The 19,533-nt window shown below is 43.7% G+C and overlaps 1 protein-coding gene across 1 annotated transcript; it reads right to left on the bottom strand.

The window, feature by feature from the left end:
* Window positions 1-1,975: 1,975 nt before the first annotated feature.
* On the bottom strand, window positions 1,976-3,638 carry LOC139072190 (uncharacterized). Its single transcript, XM_070555582.1, has 2 exons — window positions 3,542-3,638; window positions 1,976-3,492 (listed from the first exon to the last, which is right to left on the bottom strand). The coding sequence occupies exon 2, from the start codon at window positions 3,046-3,048 to the stop codon at window positions 2,419-2,421; it is 630 nt and encodes a 209-aa protein (XP_070411683.1). The 5' UTR covers window positions 3,049-3,492; window positions 3,542-3,638; the 3' UTR covers window positions 1,976-2,418.
* Window positions 3,639-19,533: the final 15,895 nt, after the last annotated feature.

The following is a 19,533-nucleotide window of genomic DNA, read 5'->3' as shown; positions in this document are numbered from 1 at the left end:
TTGTTGATCAGGCCCCCATTCAAACTGCTCCTTCTTCCGAGTGCATCTGTACAGAGGCTGCAAGATCTGTCCTAAATGAGGTATGTGGTGTCTCCAGAACCCAAACAACCCAATATACCGCTGAGCATCTGTCTTATTCTGTGGTATTGGGAACCGTGCTATTTTCTCTTTAGCTTTAGTTGTTATTTCTCTTTCCCCTCTATTCCAGATAATTCCCAAGAACTTCACTGACTGTGCAGGTCCCTGCACTTTCGCTGGATTTATCTCCCATCCATGATTCTTCATATGTGTTATCAGAAGTGGGAGCAATTGCTCAACCTCTTCTTTAGTGTTTCCATGAATCATGATGTCATCAATGTAGTGTGATAGCAATATGCCTGATGGGATCTTTAAAGTCGACAGATTTTCAGCCACTATCCTATGACAGATTGTGGGTGAATGCAAATACCCTTGTGGTAATCTGGTGAAGGTGTACTGTCTTCCTTCCCATGTAAAGGCAAACTGTTCCATCTTGTCCTCAGGGATAGGTATGGTAAAGAAAGCATTGGCCAAATCTATCACCGCATACCATGTACCAGAGTGATGCTGCACCCTTTCCACAATCGTGATAACATCCGGAACCGCAGACGTTAAAGGAGGAGTATGTTTATTCAGCGCTCTATAATCCACAGTCATTCTCCATGAACCATCTGATTTCTTCACTGGCCATAAGGGATTATTCCACCGTGTGGTGCATGTTTTCAAAACTCCTGCCTCCAGATATTCTTTAATAGTGTCCGTAATTTCTTTCTGACCCCCAGGCAACCGGTATTGTTTTTGTGATACCACCTGTGTTGCTTCAGGAATGGGAAAAGGTGTCATTTTGACCTTGCCTACCAAAATGGTGTGGATTCTGTTTATACCAAAACAAAATCGACCATGTTTCAGATGAAGAGTCATTCCGGCCAATATATCCATTCCAATAATCCATTCCCTTGCAGGAGCCACTACTACACTGTAATTTCTAATAGGTTGATTTCCTATTTTTAAGGGCAAAGTTACTCCCTTTCCTACTAACATCTGCCCCCCAAGTCCAGTCAAAGGTACAATGTTTCCCTTTATTTTATCAGGATTGCCATGAATTACCGAGGCCTCCGCCCCAGTGTCAACCAATGCCATTACTGTCTGTACTGATTTTTTCCAATAAATCTGTAATTCCACATGTGGTCTGATATCATTTATTGACCATCCTGAGGCACTGGCAACAACCCGAGCTTGACCTTCATCCTATTCATCATCATGTTCCCTTCGGTGCTGTTTTTCCTTTCTACGCTTCACTGCCGCCACCTGATAACACTCATCTGAACTCTCCTCCTCTGAAGATTCCTTGGGAGGGGCGGAAGGTTCAGCAGGCTTCGACGCCACCTCCCTGATCACATTCTGCAACATTCCAACCAATTCTGACACAGACATCCTGTCGTCCTTTTCAGGACAATGTCTGAACTGACAATGGACCTTCAGTCCCATTTGGCTGCATTTCTCCATCAATGCATTAGTGGGCAATCCATCAATCTCCTCAAACGGCACTCCCGCTTGTCGCAGTGCCCTCCACAGATCTGTTCTAGAGGGGCCCATTGCCCCCCCTTTACGACCCCTTGAATGTGGATCAATCCTGGGTTTATTTTCAGTTCTAGCTCCCTCTCTCCTCGTCTCAGACCAATCACCCAGCGTGGTGAGTTCACCAAGACGATCTTTTATCGCGGCAAAAGTCTGGTCTGCCGCGCCGAACAACAAGCTGGTCACCATGGGTTTATAATGTGGTGGGGCATGTCTGATGAGGTGATCTCTAGTTGCCTTAGAGATGTTACAGTCCACCACTCCAGCTCCCCCGTTTCGAGCCACTTGCTCTCTAATAGTGAGTCTGGTGAGCCGCTGAATGGCATCTCTCACTGTCTGCCATTGCCCTTTAATCTCAGACCAGTCCGCCATGGTAGGATAGATTACATGACATGCCAGAGCATATGCATCCCCCACATTGAAATCTTCATCAGCTGGCAATGCCCGGACTGTAGCCCGGTATTCAGCATTTATCTGTGCATCAGTACTTAATCCTGAAAATCTCATGGCATCACCGGCATCTATGGCTATATCACACGCGCCATCCTCCATAAGGCGATTAAGCCAGGAGTCAGTTGGTTCGCCTGGGCGCTGTTTCAGCTTCCCATTCATGTGATTTAACTCATCTTGTGAATAATCCTCTAGCGTTGTTAGCAGCCTAGGGGCGGGTTGTGGCTGCTGTTGTAACATCCTTCTTATATTACCCGCCTCATCGAGTTCCGGCCGTCCCTGATCATCCACCATATCTACCAGTATTGGTGGAATAATTTGCTGTCCTCGCCGACGCCTAGTAATAGGTCTTTGTTCTGACATCTTTATCCCCTATAATGATGGATACAAGGGCTGAGGTGGTGGGTCAGGTTTAATCACCCACTCCTCCTCCTCATCATCCCCCCAAAGATCCCCGTTCCATTTCTCCGGGTTCCAATCTTCACCAACATTCTTTACAAACGCCCGGATCTGAGCAGGACCTGTTCTACGAGGTCGCTTCTTTTCCTTCCTTTGCGCTCGAGACACAAAAGTCAGCGTTTTATCCAAAACATTCTGAGCATGCTTTAGCTCTTTCCCCATCACACACACTCTCTGCTCAAACTCTGAGCATGATTTTTCAACTTCTTCAGCATGGATTTTCTCCTGCGCCGCTCGCTCTCTACAACTGCTCAATTCTAACTCCTGTTTTTTCCATGCTTCTGCAAAAAGCCACATCATATCTCTCACTCCTGCCAGCGGCGCTTTTTCTTTAACTTCTATCCGCGTCAAACGGTCCAGCACCACGGCGGGGCTGACCACTCCATTTAACTCTCCCCACGGCCCAGGGCGTCCACCGCGCTGCCTTAACATATCACCAATGGTTCGGAACTCCTCCGTTTCCCAGCCGGGAATCGGCACGGGAATCGGCGTTCCCTCCCCAGAAGCACTCGGCTCCTTTTTGCTTCTCCAAAAACACTTCATTGTTGCTGGAATAGCTTGACTGATCCTGTTCGTGACGCCAAAAATGTTCTAAAATAAAATGTTTTATTTTATTTTAATTACCTTAAAAGACTCAAAGTCTCTTTTTACACTTTATATTTATTTAATCAGGATCGTTGTCAAGTCGACGCCAGAAACAATGAAACACAACTTGAATATCAGATGAACAACAAGGCTTTATTCAACCGGCATTCATACAAGTTATCAATCATGAACGAAACATTTCTCTTACCGTTGCTTATGGGTGGAGAGCTGAACACCCCAGTTAGAAAACGTAATCCATGATAGGTGAAGAACTGAACACATGTAATCCATGAACCTCGTCAGGTAGAATCCTTCAAGCAGCTCTAACCCCCCTGAGCCCTGCTCTGCTCCTTATACATTCCCTGATGTGCGTGCAAAGCTGCACACCTCTACCATGATTACCTTGATTACATCCTCATGATCACATTATGTTCGGCTCTACCATGATTACCCTTGATTACATCCTCATGATAAGTGTGATTGACAAACAGTAGTGATCAATAACTTATATAAAGCAATTATACAACAGATGACAAGTTCATTTTTATTACAGGGGTAAACGAACAAACTGGGGAAACCAATAAATCTCAAAACACAAGTCAGAGTCGCACCGGTAATATTTAACTATTAATTAATTTGCTTGTTTTTTTTTACAAGTTAAGTTGGGACTTATTGTTGAACTTTGTAACCCAAATTCTACAATGTTGTCTTTATCTTTAGGCAAACAAGCTAAACAATGTATTCACAAAATTTGAGAAGTGACTTAATTTAAAGATGGTTAAATGTTTTATGAGTGTTTTTAATAAAAATGGTGTCAGCAGGCAGACAGAAATAAAGTTATGATTTGTTTGTGGCATTTAAAGACTAAAATAAAAACAAAGATTGAACATAATTACAAAATTTATCATTTTAAGCAGAATAAACTTTTCTCAGTAAATTGTAATGTAATGTAATGTAAATTTAAACATACTATCAGTACCTTTATTGTGCAACGTCTCTGTATATGTCTGAGTGTAGACCTCCACCGTGCTTTCTGGTTTTTATTAACCTTGCTTGAGTGACCTGACATGAGATGTTTACTTTTATTAGGAGAGGTTATCATGACTACCCTGTTTTGCTTGTACTGATTTGTGATTATTTATGGTGCATTTATAAATAATCTAATGTATGGTGGTTCAACTAGTTTGGCAAGATAAGATCCCCGAAACAGCATCTTGTATAGGGCCCCCACAAAGTAGAGCCCCCACGATTCTGTCCAAAACCATCAACAATACAACGATTAATAAAACGATGTAATGTCTCTGAATATTCTTTCCAGATTTAAAAAACAAAAAAGCTCTCCACTTTCTTTCTTTGCTTCTGCAGCACCAATGGACAGAGGTGAACAAACCAAAGGCTGCATTTTTGCAGGGCCTGCAGTTTGGGGACGATTGTGAAACAAGACTGCAGCCACCCCAATAAATCTCTCACAGGCAGAATGTCTAAGCTTGTTTCAGAACAGAGCATAAAAGTTCTGTAAAGTTTCTTCTGGAATATAATGTCTTAAATTAACGGCCAACAAATTTTCTAACGTCAAAACAATGTCCATGATTACAGGTTCAAAGAATGACCTTCCTCATGCTCCCTGATAATTGCTCGGTGGTGCATCGTTAATCATCACAGCTGTTCTCAATAAGTTATCAAACCACTCACTACGGTTGGTCAGATCTTGCTGTTGCACACTTGTTGTCTGTTACTGTTCAGCCAAGTGATTTTGTGAATGTTTCTTGCTTTTATTGAACTGCCCCATCACTGGTCATTGTTTGGTCACATGTCATGAAACCTGCCTGCTTTGATTTCTCCTGCACCTTCTAGGTTCAACCTAGCATGGCCTGCGAGACCCGCCCGCTGTCTATTCTACACAGAGGACAAGTCTGGATACTCAGAGGCAGAGAGCACCATGAGGGGCGGGACTAGTGAGCTCAAAAATAACCAATCAGATAAAAGGCGGAAATGACAATGGTATCCACTTCCTAGAAAAGTAGCAGATGGGGTGATCAAGTCCATCAGCGTCTTCTTGAAGCAGCACAGCTCCAGCTCCGGCATCAGAGGCATCGATCTCTAGCTTAAAAAGTCGGGAAAGGTCAGGGGCTGTAAGAACTGGAGCACAACAGAGTAGGTCACGCAGAGCAAGGAAAGCCTGGTTACAATCAGAGGTCCAAGAAAATGGGATGTTGGTGCTTAACATGTCGGTAAGTGGTTTGGCAACAGTGGAAAAGTTACGACAGAAGCAGTGGTAGTAACCGGTCATGCCCAAAAATCGGCGGAGTTCTCTACGTGTGGTTGGTGGTGGAAACGAAACAATTGCCTGGATTTTATCAGATAGCACCCTCACCTGGCCTTGTCCTACCTCTTTTCCTAAATAACGGACAGTGGCTTTTACGAACTCACATTTAGCGAGATTTAAGGTAAAGTTAGCCATTTTCAGTCAGTCAAACACTTGAGCTAGAGTCTGAAGGTGAAGATCGCAAGATGGAGTGTAGATGACGATGTCATCGATATACGTGCTGCAATGAGGCACATTAGACAAAATCTGGTTCACCAAACGTTGGAATGTGGCAGGAGCGTTCCTCAAACCGAAAGGCAACACGGTATACTGGAGTAGCTTATCTGGAGTGACAAAAGCTGAAACTTTGGAAGCAAACTGAGTTAAAGGCACCTGCCAATAACCTTTAAGAAGATCCAGCTTGGTAACAAATGAAGCTGAACCGACTCTATCTACACAATCCTCCACACGAGGCAACGGAAATGAATCTGGCACTGTCTTCACGTTTAACTTCCGGTAGTCTGTAATAAACCTATATGAGCTATCAGGTTTATTTTCTAACAAACATGGAGAGCTCCAGGAACTGGGGCTGGGTTTTGCTGTTCCATGTTCTAATAGATAAATTCACCTCATTTTTCATTAGCTCCCTTTTCATCGGACTAGCTCTGTAAGGGTGCACACACACACTGGGATGGAATCAGTAAGGTTGATGTCCTGGGTTATCAGGTGAGTTTGACTAGGTACATCTGAAAACAGTTCTGGAAAGGAGTGAAGTAGATGAGAAAGCTCCTCCTGCTGTGAAGAGGTGAGGTGGCTCAAACTGGACGACAGGCTGGAGAGAGCTTCAGTGTTACAGAGACGTGGGGTAACTGGAGGCAGTGAACTCCACGTCACAGCATCATCTTGTGATGTACAGTATCAGGCAGTGGGGGAGGAACCTCTGCAGAGACTAGACAAGACTGAGTCACAGTGTTATCACATTCACGAAATAGTTTTAAACGATTAACGTGGCAAGTCATGGTTTTCTTCCTCATTAGAGGAATTCTGATCACATAGTTACATTCATTTTGTTTGGAGAGAATCTCAAAATGGCCCTCGAACTTGGGAGACAAAGAAGAACCCACTACAGGATTCAATAGCAAAACCTGGTCTCCAGATTGTAGTGTTCTGACAACTGCCTTTCTGTCAAAGTTTATCTTCATTTTCTGCTTTGCATCCCTTAGGTGTTGTTGAGCGAGAAGATTAGCCTCCCTTAACCCTTTTTGGAAGGTGTCCACATACAAAGGTGCACTAGAACCCGCAGTGGGAGCTGGCCACAAAAACTTATCTTTTAGGGCTTTGAGGGGGACCCTCGGAGAGTGGCCAAAGACTAGTTGGTCGGGACTGAATCCAGTGGATTCCTGACCGGCGTCTCGAGCAGCGAACAACACAAAGGGAAAACAGTAGAAATCTGATTATAAACTTACTTCGTATATCGATCCAGCCACAGCTCGCTCTAATGCCTGGTCCGACACTTGTCTTTTTCTCTTTAGCTCATGCCGAGCACAGAATCTTCTGACGCTCATTTCTGAGCATGGTAGGATGTTCATCTGCTGCAGCGTGTAGGCGATTTGTGCGTGTGTCAAACCGGTGTTGAATAAACTTGTCATCAAATTAGTGTGTGATTCTAGTGCTGCAATGTTGACGATGTCACCAAAATAGATTACCTGCACTTTTCTACTCAACTTCCGGGTCACGTAATCCCAGAAATATTAAAATCAAATTCGGTCCTGCGGCCGTTTAACCATTTCTCATATTTGATCCGAGACTAAACTAGAAATACCAAAAATATGACTTTTTTTCTTTTAAAAATCCGTTTGTAAAAAAAAAAACAAAAACACAAATCAATTTTTCCCTTTTTGATTGTTTGTTTTCAATCGAAAATAGAAAGAACGAATGATACACGGATTCCGTCTTCCCAAGACCTGCCCAAGGTAAAGCAATATTTCTTGAGCATTGTCTTAAGGGTCTGATGCCATCTTTCAACTACTCCCTGACTTTCCGGATGGTAACTAGAAGACTTATGGTGTTTAATGTGTAAAGTCTCTGCTACCTGAGCATAGATCTGCGAGGTGAAATTTGTGCCTTGGTCAGACTGAATGACTTTAGGCATGCCAAAAACAGAAAAGAAGCCCGTCAGGGCCTTAATGATGTTTGCTGCTGTAATAGATGACAAAGGAACGGCTTCTGGAAAACGGGTGGCGGAACACATGATAAGGAGGAGTAGGGATGGGTACCGAATTCGGTACTTTTTAAGGTACCGACCGAATTCCATAGTACCGACCGAGCACCGATTCACGTCATTTCAAACGGTGCCTCGTTTCGGTACCCGTCCTTCATAACGAGAACTTGCCAAGACAGCTGCGCATGTGCAAGAGCGTTATGTCGTTGCTCGCGGCGAGCCAGTTGTAAACAGAGCAGCATGGTAGAAATAACGCACCATAAAGCTTGGGTCCACTTCACTAAATGTGATGGGTAACTGGGTGATGATGAGACCAGCGACAACGATCTAAGTGAGACATCCTCATCTGCTCTGGTAGGTAAATAAAATGTTTAAGATAACGTTAGCTTGATATGTTAGCTTCTGTTTCGCTAATGGTGCGTTCGCTTTCTCCTCGGAACTCCGAATTTCTGACTAGAAGAACATGAACGCGCTCTAAAACTTGGCTTCACTTTAGTAAATGCGATGGGTGATTGGGTGAAGATGAAACCAGTGACAACGATCTAAGTGTGAGGCATCATCATTTTAATCTGCTTCAGCAGTTAAATAAACTGTTTAAAATAACGTTAGCTTGATATGTTAGCTTCCATTGCCACCGTTGTTATCAGCTAATGGTGCGTTCGCTTTCCTCTCGGAAATTCTAACTTCCCAGTAAGAACAATCAAATGAAAAAAGACGGCAACAGGAATGAAGATACACTGTAAATTTAGTTCACAGTAAAGATGTTTGCTTCAGTTTAATTATCAGCTTAGAAAACTACAAGGACAATGTTAAAATACAAACAGTTGAATGTTATTTATCGTGATATTTATCAAATATTGTTATATATTGGGAAAAAATATATTTAATTATAAAAGAGAATTAAAATAATAAACACTCAAAAGCATCGAAAATTGGTACCGTTAAGTACCGGTATCGATTCCGAGGCACCGGGAATTACTACTGAACCAATTCAAATGTCAAAGGTACCCATCCCTAGTGAGGAGATATTTCTTTCCTGAACAAGACGGAGGAAGTGGCCCTACACAGTCTATGACTGTGATCGAATGGGGTGGAGATCACAGGAGTGGGATGTAAAGGTGCTGGCCGTATGGTCTGGTTTGGATTACCCACTGTCTGACATGTTGGGCAACTCTTACAGTAGTTTGAGACCTGTCGTTTTAATCCTGGCCAAAAGAAATGGCGTAATATGGACTCATAAGTTTTCTTTATCCCCAAATGACCCGACCAGTCACTCTCATGAGCTAGTGACAAAATGTGTGAACGGAACTTCCCGGGCACAACAATCTGTTTTATGTTCCCCCAGTCAGCCCCTTTAGCAGAGGGCTGAGCCCAACATCGAAATATGTCTTTTTCAAGCACATAAGTAGTCGAACTACTTGCAGACTTAGAATCACCGCAAGCTAGGGCAAAGAAGGGTTGCAGAGTCTTGTCAGCATTTTGAGCTTCCACTAAAGCATCACATGTTATGGGGAAAGTTCTCAGGAGTAACCTGCGGCGACACATGAAAGGCAGAATCTGGGCGTTTATCAGAATCTGAGAAAAGATGGTTTAGGACAGAATCTTGGAGAGTTATGTCTAGGTCCCTTTTTGCTTGAGCACGAGTTAACACACAAGCGGGTAAAGTGTCAGTACTCGCTTGCACCTCTGGTTCTGTGATGAGCTCAGGAACAGGCACAATCAAACCTCCTGCGGCTTCATTTCCTAGGATTAAATCAACCCCTTTTGTCGGTAGATTATCCAACACAGCCACAACTAGTTCACCAGTAACTAAAGGACAGGACAGATTAATTTTATGCATATCAGCAGCAACTGTTCCCATCTCAATGCCTTGTAATATCACGTAATAGCCAGCTCGGCTCATTTCAGAAAAAGGCAACACGTTCCTTTTAATCAACATTTGTGAAGCTCCTGTGTCTCTTAAGATCACCACTTTCTCATTCGTCTCAGAACCCAGAAGTGATACAAGCCCCTCTGACAGAAATGGTTTGTAGCATGGATTTGGTTTGGTAAGATTTATCCCAACACAGGGTTTTGGAGAATAAAGGGCTATTTCTGTTCTGGTTTTGTTTGGCGAGGCTCCATTTCTACGGTTTTTCTGTTTTAATGCATAACAGTCACGGATGACATGGCGGCACTTGTGGCAGTAAAAACACTCAGAACTCTCAACATTTGGGTGAAGCTTAGCAAGTGGTCTGACTACTCGTACTGGCTCTGAACTAGTTTCTCTGCCTCGATGGGTGAGAGAGAATTAATCTGCCATTAAAGCAGCTTCAGAGAAGGAATAACTTTCTGTTCATTTAAATAATGCACTAGTCTTTCTGGGACATGTCTCTTAAATTCCTCCAACAATATTAGTTCTTTAAGTTCAGCTAATGAGGTGACATGTGAAGCGACACACCACTTTTCAAACAGAACTGACTTGCTATGGGCGTATTCAACATATGATTGATTTACTCTAGGCTTTTCAGAACGGAACCGGTAGGCTTCCGGTACAAGTTCATATGCATGCATGACTGCTGATTTTACTTTATCGTAGCTAGCACCGTCTGTTAGAGACAAAGCAGACACCACCTGAAGAGCCTTACAGTTCAGAAGTAAAGGCCAAACCTCGCGAGGCCACTGCAGAGTCGTGGCAATCTGCTCGAAAGCGAGGAAATACCCATCCACTTCAGTCCCTCGAAATGGGGGCAGGGGCATGATGCATTTGCTCACATCGAAGTGTGGTGTAGACAACGTAGGACCAAGTTGAGTCACTGGTTCCGGTCAGTCATCCCCGAGGGAAGGCAAAATGGTGGCGTCTGAGCCTTCGGCGGGTTGAAAAGTCCTAACAGTGGCAGGATCGAGTTTCCTGCTCTGTAGAGTAAGTTCAAGTTCTCATAGCCGGATGTCAGCGTCCAATCTTTTTACTTCCAGCTCATGTCTTAATTTTCTCTCAAGAGCGCCTTCCACGGCCTCAATGCATAGACGAGCCAGTCTGAGCTTCAGGCGAGCGCTGGTTAGTGGAGAAGACGGAGGGCTCTGATGAGGTGAAGAGGATCCCGAGGAGCAGGCTTCTTTTGGTTTTTCCATGCTCTCCTCTTCCTCGTGAGTCACCGGTGGTGACGGTGGGCGTGACACCGGTTCCGAAGGCGACGGAAGGATCTCCTGGGAAACCAGGTAATCCAGGACGAACTGACATAGGGCGTCTTTGGTCAGCTGCTTAGGGACGAGCAGACTGAAGTGGGCGGCAACCTGCTGCAGGTCGGATTTCCTACAACTCTCCAGCAGCTGGCGCGAGGGAACCTCCACAAATGCCTGTACGTCAAAGGATGACATAGCCTCTGCTTCGCCTCTAAGAGAATAAACAAGGTTAGTTCAAACACAGTACAAGTGGAAATGAAAACCAGGTTGTAGCTGTAACAAGTCCCGGATGAGCCCCCACTCTTTTACGTCCCTTGGCTTCGCTAGGAGCATGATTTAATTTAAGGGTGTAAAGAAAAGATGTCTGTGAATGAAAAAAACCAAATGAAAACTCTTGGAAGGAAGTTTATTAACCAAAACAGCGCTCTGGGCTGAAATAAGAAACAAAAAGGTTATCCACTTACTGGGAATTAAGATACGAAGGGGTCTCTAAATAACGAAATGAATTCTAATAAACAAAAGGCACAGCGCAAAAGGGCTGGGAATAAAACTAAACGAATTAACACAAAAAACTGCACCAAAAGGGTGAGCCAAGTCTCTCAGGAAGTGAGGACACAAAAACTACTACAAATACTAAAACCACTCAGGTAACAAAACAAAGAAATACCACTCAGGTGACAAAACAAGACCACTCAGGTGTCAAACAACGACTTTAACGTCCGGAACAAGGAGAAAGAGAGGAGAGCTAACACCTCCGCATCAACGTCCATCTGGAATCTCTTAGAATGTCTCCAAGAGCTCCCTTTTAACAGGGAGACTCAATGAACATAATAGCCTGCAGGTGTGCAGGCAGAGTACCAAGACCCTCTAGAGGCCAGGGACAGACAGCAACTGTCAAAGTGATGCTGCAGTTTTTTAGCTGTAGACAAAGATGGCGTTTGGCGACAAACATCTTTCTTTAGAAGAAAGGCTTTTAGTGCTTCTTTTTATGGTTTTAAAGACATGACCAGGTCATTTAGGACAGAGGAAAGAAATGCAGCAAACTCTGCTTCAGACGCCGTCTTTGCTGTTTATGAGAAACTGAGTGTTGCGGTGTGTGACTTACGATGCTCAGCGCTGATTGGCTCGGTTAAAATTCTCAGGGGGTGGGGTTATATGAATGGGAGTGTTACCAGGCCCTTTGCTTCCCATCAGGAAGCACTGGCATGGCTGGCGAGGCTTAGTTAAACCAACTCCACCAACCAAACCATTACACTTCACTTGAAAGGTTTGCTTCTGAACAGATGCCTCTATTTTTTTCCAGTGAGCTATGCTCAGGTTTCCTAGATGATGCCTCTTGGTACTCAAAGAAGTGGCATCAGGCTTAGTTGGGCAACTGAAACCCACAAGGGTGTTTACTCCACTCGGGAGATCAGAGGGTCATTGGTGTTTTTGACCATCCTTAGGGAATGGTTCTTAAATGATCTACTGATCAAGCCAAAAACAAAATACAAGCAGATATTGAAGGTATATAAATATTTAATCAAAAAAAAAAAAGATGACTCACTTAATTGTGATCAGGAAAAAAAGTCCAAAAAAGCCTTAATTACCTATATAATTTGGTTCAGGAAATATGATTCCACTTGGAACGTTGTCTCTGGAAACAATAACTTAGAGAACTAAGGCCCTGTCCACACGTAGACGGGGATCTGCCAAAACGTAGATATTTTTCTACGTTTTGGCCTGTCATCCACATGAAAATGGAGTTTTTTCACACGTCAACGGATCTTTTTAAAAACTCCGGCCAAAGTGAAGATCTACGTTTTCTCCGTTTTGAGTGTCTGCGTGTGGACAGACAAAACCAGAGTTTTAAGGTCCGCAACGTCACTTTCCCCGACAAAAAATGCTGACATCAAGTGTGCGACTTGTGTTTACACTAGCTGACAGCATGGATGCCCTCAGAGCTGCGCTCGCTTTATCAATTGTCCAAGCGCTTTTTGCTTGTTTGTTTTTGCAAGCAGAAGTACTGCTCCTTGCGGAAGACCACAGGAAGACGAAAAGTTAGCTGACTGGATACAATTCAGGGGAAGTACTGCCGCCTACAGGTCTGGCATGTCCTTAACAACGCATTTATCCGGGTACGTGTGGACAGAGTTTTTGTGTGGCAAAAACTTGTCTGAATGCCAGAGAGGATTATAAGATACCTTTCGTCAAACATTTTGACAGGTCTATTGTTCTTTGACCTTTTTGACCTTTCAGTCATATTGTTCATTTTGACCCTTGACCTTGCCCCCCTTTCCTATCATTAATCAAATGGACAGGTGTATTGTTCAATCTTTGCCCCCCCTTCCGTATCATTAATCAAATGGACATGTGTATTGTTGATCATCCAGATGGCCTAGACCCCCCACGCCGCATCATCAATGGCGTATTGTTGACCGTCCAGATGTCCATGATCCCCACGTCATAGGCTAATGTGTGTAATGGCGTGTGAAGTTTCTTATTGTGTTACTCCAGCGGTTCTCACAGCCCCCTCCCTTCTGAGTGTAATCCTATAGTGGATAACTCTTTAAAAGCTCAGATCTGTCCGAATGGTGAAAAGCCGAGCTCTAAGAAAAAATGATGAACCACGAGGAGATGCATGAAGCACCAAGCCACGAGGAAGAGGTGCCTACTACATCCGACGCTTCAACTTCAACTCAAAAAGTGAAAGAAGAGAGCGTGGATACGCCGCTGTCAAAAACCATGCTTTGTGAAAAATCCATCGCTATACATCAGATGCCGGCTGGAATTGGTGCTCCCCGCAAATCTACATTTTACATCTGCAGAGTGCAGGTTCCTCCTTTCGGCGGTAAAGAGATCTTGGAGCAAATATGGCAGTTGGAACCTTACGGCTATTCCGGTAGTTTTGGGTACCGGTTCAGCTACGACACTAAGGAACTGTGTTTAATCCAAGATGTGGCTGAGGGGGAACCTCTTAAATCCTATTTATCAAACTCACCAGCGGTTCTCTCCTACAACGATTGGGCTGTGCTCAGGCTGGCTGTTCCACGCAAGGTGCACAGAGATGATGAAGAGAGACCTCGTCCGCCTGTCAATCGCAGCGGGCTGCAAGCTCTTCCAACGTTGGATGAAATCCAGAACGCTGTGACAGCATTCAGCGCTTCATGGGAGGGGGAAGAGGATGCTGATGGAGAGTGGATGTTCAAGGCCTCGGTCCGTGTGAGAGGATTTGAGCTCTTTTTTGTGCTGGAGAATGTGCATTCTGTATGCGGAATTTACCGCCTTCTACAGGTTGTACCTTTCGAAGCCTGGTGTGAAAAAATAAATGAAGTGGAGGATCGTATTACTTCACTTTTTCGTACCAGCCGCTGTTGGAACGACATTCTGACAGTGCGAAAAAAGCTGGAGTTCTAAGACCTGCCTTAGGAGGAGGAGGAGGAGGTTGCATCATCATACCACGCCCCCCACCCAGCACTAGTTATAAAGAGCTTACAGTTAGAAACCATTTCATCCAGACGATCTAGGCATCAGCATGACGGGGTTCTACAATCAGACGACCCTTAAAGACCTTTGGAGCCCACCACCGAGCTGGGTACTAACGGATTCATCACCACCGAGATACAACACCAGTCCGAGGTCCAGATCGCTACCATCACCACCACCGCCGAGATACAACGGCAGTCCGAGGCCCGCATCGGCACCATCGTGTTTTCCAGAGGATAACCTACCACGACTCCCCACCATCATGGAGGTTCCGGAGAACGTACCATTCAGGCCCTGGGTCGACGGGGCTGATCCACCTTTGGTGACATCAAACCCTGAGCCGCCGCCAGGTCATGAGGAGGAGGAGGATGTGCAACCCCTCGACATCCAGAGCACCGATGAGGAGCCTCACCGTCTGCCTGACTGGGTGTTTTCAGAAGACAAAGTAGACCGTGTGAAAATGGGTCTTCTTCACTTGGTCAACATGGCGATCAAAGCTCACTTACCAACCATCTGCCACGGATGCAAGATCGATCACCCCAGTCAACGGCAACACGAATGTCTTTACGTAGCTGAAAATGAATTATTTTACGATTTTCACTTTACGGACATTATTCGCAGGGTTTTAACACCTAAACTGATTCCGGCTCTTCAAAGTTTTCTCAGTCTGCACGGCTTCCAGCCTCTGGACACTGAGATTCTGTTCACCATGGCTGTGACGCAGCTGCACGGATTCAGGGCTGTGATGCCCATTCACAAAGACATTTTTCCAGTGTACGATCGCCTGTCCAAAGCTGACCTGGACGCGCTGTCCGGGGTGGTGATGGAGTGAGCGAGCTGCGGAGGGTCTCTTCTACAACTTTATTATTATATTTGACGACAGTATGATTAGATTTTAGTTCTGACTAGTGTTTAGATTAGACTGTGTGATTTTATTCATTATATTTGATGACTGTTTTTAGTTCTGACTAGTGTTTAGATTATATTTGACGGCAGTATGATTAGACTGTGATTTTATTCATTATATTTGACGACTGTTTTTAGTTCTGACTAGTGTTTAGATTATATTTGACGACAGTATGATTAGACTGTGTGATTTTATTCATTATATTTGACGACTGCTGTTTTTACAGTATGATTAGACTGTGTGATTATATTTGATGACTGTTGTTTTTTACAGTATGATTAGATTTTATTTCTGACGGTAGCGTCGTTAGATTTTAGTTCTGATTAGATTGTGTGATTTTATGAAATAAAAAGAACTAATGAAAACAAATATGCATCATTTTTGCCAACCATTCATCAGAGATGGAGGAGGTAATGAAAAAGGTTTATTTTACACCAGAACATCAGGGTAGTTACGGTGGTGTGGAAAGGTTTAGAACCGGTTTACAACAAGATATTGGGGAGAAAGTTTCATCGGATAAGGCTCGCGATTTTCTCTCAGAACAAGACGCCTATACACTTCACAAACCTGCAAGAGTTCATTTTCCGAGAAATAAGGTTTTTGTCTCAGGGCCGCTAAAACAGTTTCAAGCTGACTTATGCGACATGCAGGCCTTGTCAAAATCAAACGACGGCTTTAATTACCTATTAACCATCATAGATGTATTTTCAAAGAAAGCCTATGTACGAGCCCTGAAAAACAAATCGGGGAAAGATGTTACAGAAGCTTTTGCTTCAGTTTTGAAAGACAGCGGTGTCCCTAAAAAATTGCAAACGGATTCCGGTAAAGAATTTTTTAATAAGAAATTTGAAGCCCTCATGAAGAAACACGAAATTGTGCATTTTGCCACAGCCAGCAGCGTAAAGGCCAGCGTTGTGGAGAGATTTAACAGGACTCTAAAAGGTAGAATGTGGAGATATTTCACAGCCAAAAACACCCATCGCTACATAGATGTGATTCAAGATTTGGTGAAAGGTTATAATCATAGCTACCACACTTCTATCAAAATGGCCCCCTTTGAAGTTAACACGGAAAATCAATGGCAAGTGTTTCGCAACCTTTACGGGACCACCGCACCGAAGCCTGCAAAGAAAATGAAGTTTAACAGGGGTGACGTTGTGAGAATTTCCAAACTCAGAGGTGTTTTTGATAAAAAATATGAGCAGAGTTTCACGCACGAGCTGTTCACAGTGGACCAGTGTCTTCATCGAGCACCGCCGGTTTATAAACTCAAAGATTTTGATGGGGAAAAAATTGAAGGGTCATTTTATGAACCCGAATTGCAGAAAGTAAACTTATCGACCGAACGATCCTTCCACGTTGAAAAAATTTTAAAGCGCAGAACTTACAGAGGCCAGAAGCAAGTTTTTGTTAAATGGCTTGGCTGGCCTCAAAAATTTTCCAGTTGGATTAAAGCCTCAGACCTGCACGACGTTTAAAAAAACAGATACAATAAAAAAATGGATCTGAGACAAGAGGAGGGTTTTTATATCACATTGCCCTCTAACGCCAGTAACGAAGTGTTTAAAAATAACACGATTGCCAGTTACAGAACCGATCTAGCCCGTCACATCAATCTCAATGGCAGGTGGCAAGTGGGACTGTCTGAAATCACTTACGTGCACTCGTGGTTTAATTTACCGAACGATCGTGCGTTTGTTGAATGGCGACGAGTGAAAGAACCTAAGAAAATCAACAGAGCTCCGATTACTCCCGGATATTATAAAGCTATCCAAACACTTAGAATGGAATGTGAGACTGCTATGAGAAAGATTGATCCTGATTTCTATCTCATTCACAGATTCCCCGACCCCATTCTCAAATATCAGATCGGTGATGAAATAGAATTTAGATTTTTAGCGCCTCTGGCCTATCTGTTAGGTTTCAACGCGGGTGAGTGGTTGACGCCTGAAGGTACTTCAGGCCTCGATGAACCGATCAAATCGGCGCCTCACCCACCCGATTTAACAGGCGGTCTATATCAGTTTTACTGCTACACGGATGTCGTGACCGAGCAGTTGGTCGGGGACGTCTTTGCGCCTTTATTAAGTACGGTGAAAGTTGAAGGGACCTTCGGTCACACGGTCACTCATGTGTTTAATCCTGTGGATTACATCAGCGTTTCTACGAATCATATAGAAAGCATTCATATCGAAATAAAATCTGATCAGAATGAGCCGATTCACTTCTTATACGGAAAAACAATGGTGAGGCTTCATTTCAGGCCTGCACATCAGAGAAATACAATAATATAACGCTCGTGAAACAGGGTGAGAGAGTCAGTTACGCTCATACGTCTTGCAGACATGATTTATCACCTGCAGAGAAACGATCCCAACCGTTTTATCAATTATTACGTCACTCAGGCCGGTCATGGTTTACCAGGTTTTAGCGGTGTTCCTTATATGTACGGACGTGGCTTTGGATCGATATTTTCAAGACTGTTTCGATTCATATCACCTTTTGTTAAAAAAGGATTTGCTCTGGCTAAACCGCATCTCAAAAAGGCCGCTACAGGAATCGTGTCAGATGTGTTGACGAGAGCCGTCGGTAAAATCAATGACCCTAATGCCCAAGAGGGGTCAAGCCTCATGGTTCTGTCGAGGCGTGTTCGCAAAAGACCCCCCGGCAGGCGTTTAAAGTGAAAATATATGTAACTCTCATATAAGCTCTTTTATTATTCATTGTTACATGCTACTCTTTTCATTACGGGATCATGTTATAATATCAAAGGCCTCTCTGTGTTTCGGGAGCAGGTCGCGGGACCTGCTGTATGTTGCAAAGGCTCTCCCCCTCATGAGCGGTGAAAACAGTGACTGGACTTCTGATCATTTGTCTCCACATTCTGCCAACTCAAAAGGTGTTTAACTCCATCTTCTCCGTACCCGTGCTTGGTCTAACAGAAGAAAGACCAACAAATTTGGCGTCACGAACAGGATTTTTTCTTTTTGAAGAAAAAGGAGTTTTTGGAGGACAATTTGACCAACCGACCCAGTGAACGATCTTGGCACAGAACACCGCGGTGGAAAACAAGGTGAGCAGAACCTTATTTCTAAAAACTGCTCATTGGATTTATCCAAAGCCTTTGTGTCCAGAATCATAGTAGCTGTGGTCCTAAAAATAATAGTTGGAGAAGAAAGTGGAGACAAGTGCAGAAGAGATAAGAGATTTTTGTAATGGTTTAATGGTGAAATAAGATAAGGATTTTTACAATGGTTTAATGATAAATGAGATAAGGAAATAGTACAGAAGAAGGGTTGGAGGCCCAGGGTTATTAGAGAAGCCCTAAATTCCATTTTCCAGGTCGTGGCTGACCACACTATTTGCTGACAAGCGAATAGAAAATATAACGAGGTTATATTAAGCTAGGGTAGGGCCTTAGGGGTGGGAACCCTAAAATACTGCAGGTCAGGGACCTGGTTCGGGTTAAGGCCCTGGGAGGCTAAAGAGAGCTCCCTAAATTTTGAAGCACAGGTCAAGGACCTGGTTTAGGTTAAGGCCCTGGGAGGCTAAAGAGAGCTCCCTAAAGTTTAAAGTACAGGTCGAGGACCTGGTATGGGTTAAGGGCCTGGGAGGCTAAAGAGAGCTCCCTAAATTCGAAAGGTCGAGGACCTTTGCATGAGATGAGAAAAATGTTCTAAGGTAACTGTTTTTGCATAAAATGAGCAATGTTTAAAATATGACAAGCAGCCCAGTTGAAGCCACGAGAAATAAGGTTTTATTGAGAAAGTCAGCAGAAAAGGCGATGAAGGAAAAGGGGTAGATGTTAACAGTAGAGGTAACTGGAGCAAGATTTGGGAAGTGAAGGCTGCAGAATCGAGAGAAAAAGGCACAGCTGTAGACAAGCTTCACTGTGTGTGTAAGCTGAGTTCAGCCTGTGTGTGTGAGGCGCAGCAAGAGGCTGCTTACGGCTCTGGATTGAAAGCGCAGCACTAGGAGAGTGCAGAATGCAGAGCAGAGTTTTGGGAGCTCCGTGTGTGTGTGTGTGTGTGTACAGCGCTGGATGGTGTGTGTGAAGGCCTGATGCGGTACTAGAAAATAAATAAATAAGATAAATAAGAGCTTTAAAAAGTTGCAACTCGTATATGTAAATTACACTGCAGTGCTAAAATTAATGTTTGGAGCTACGCAAAATTCAAATTCTGCAACCCTGTTCTGATCAGTCTTTGAACAGAACACCATAAGTTAATAAATAAAAGGTTTTTAAAGTAACATATGTGTATGTATGTGTGTATGTATGTATATGTGTATACATATATATATACATATGTAGTGTACAAGCGTGATAATCATTTGTGTGCGGAGCAGCATGTGAGGGACCAAAAAAAGGGGGTTAAGTGGCCT

The sequence above is a fragment of the Nothobranchius furzeri genome, chromosome 1 (assembly GCF_043380555.1).
Source record: "Nothobranchius furzeri strain GRZ-AD chromosome 1, NfurGRZ-RIMD1, whole genome shotgun sequence".
Taxonomy (NCBI): Eukaryota; Metazoa; Chordata; class Actinopteri; order Cyprinodontiformes; family Nothobranchiidae; genus Nothobranchius; species Nothobranchius furzeri.
This window is presented reverse-complemented; position numbering and strand designations above follow the sequence as displayed.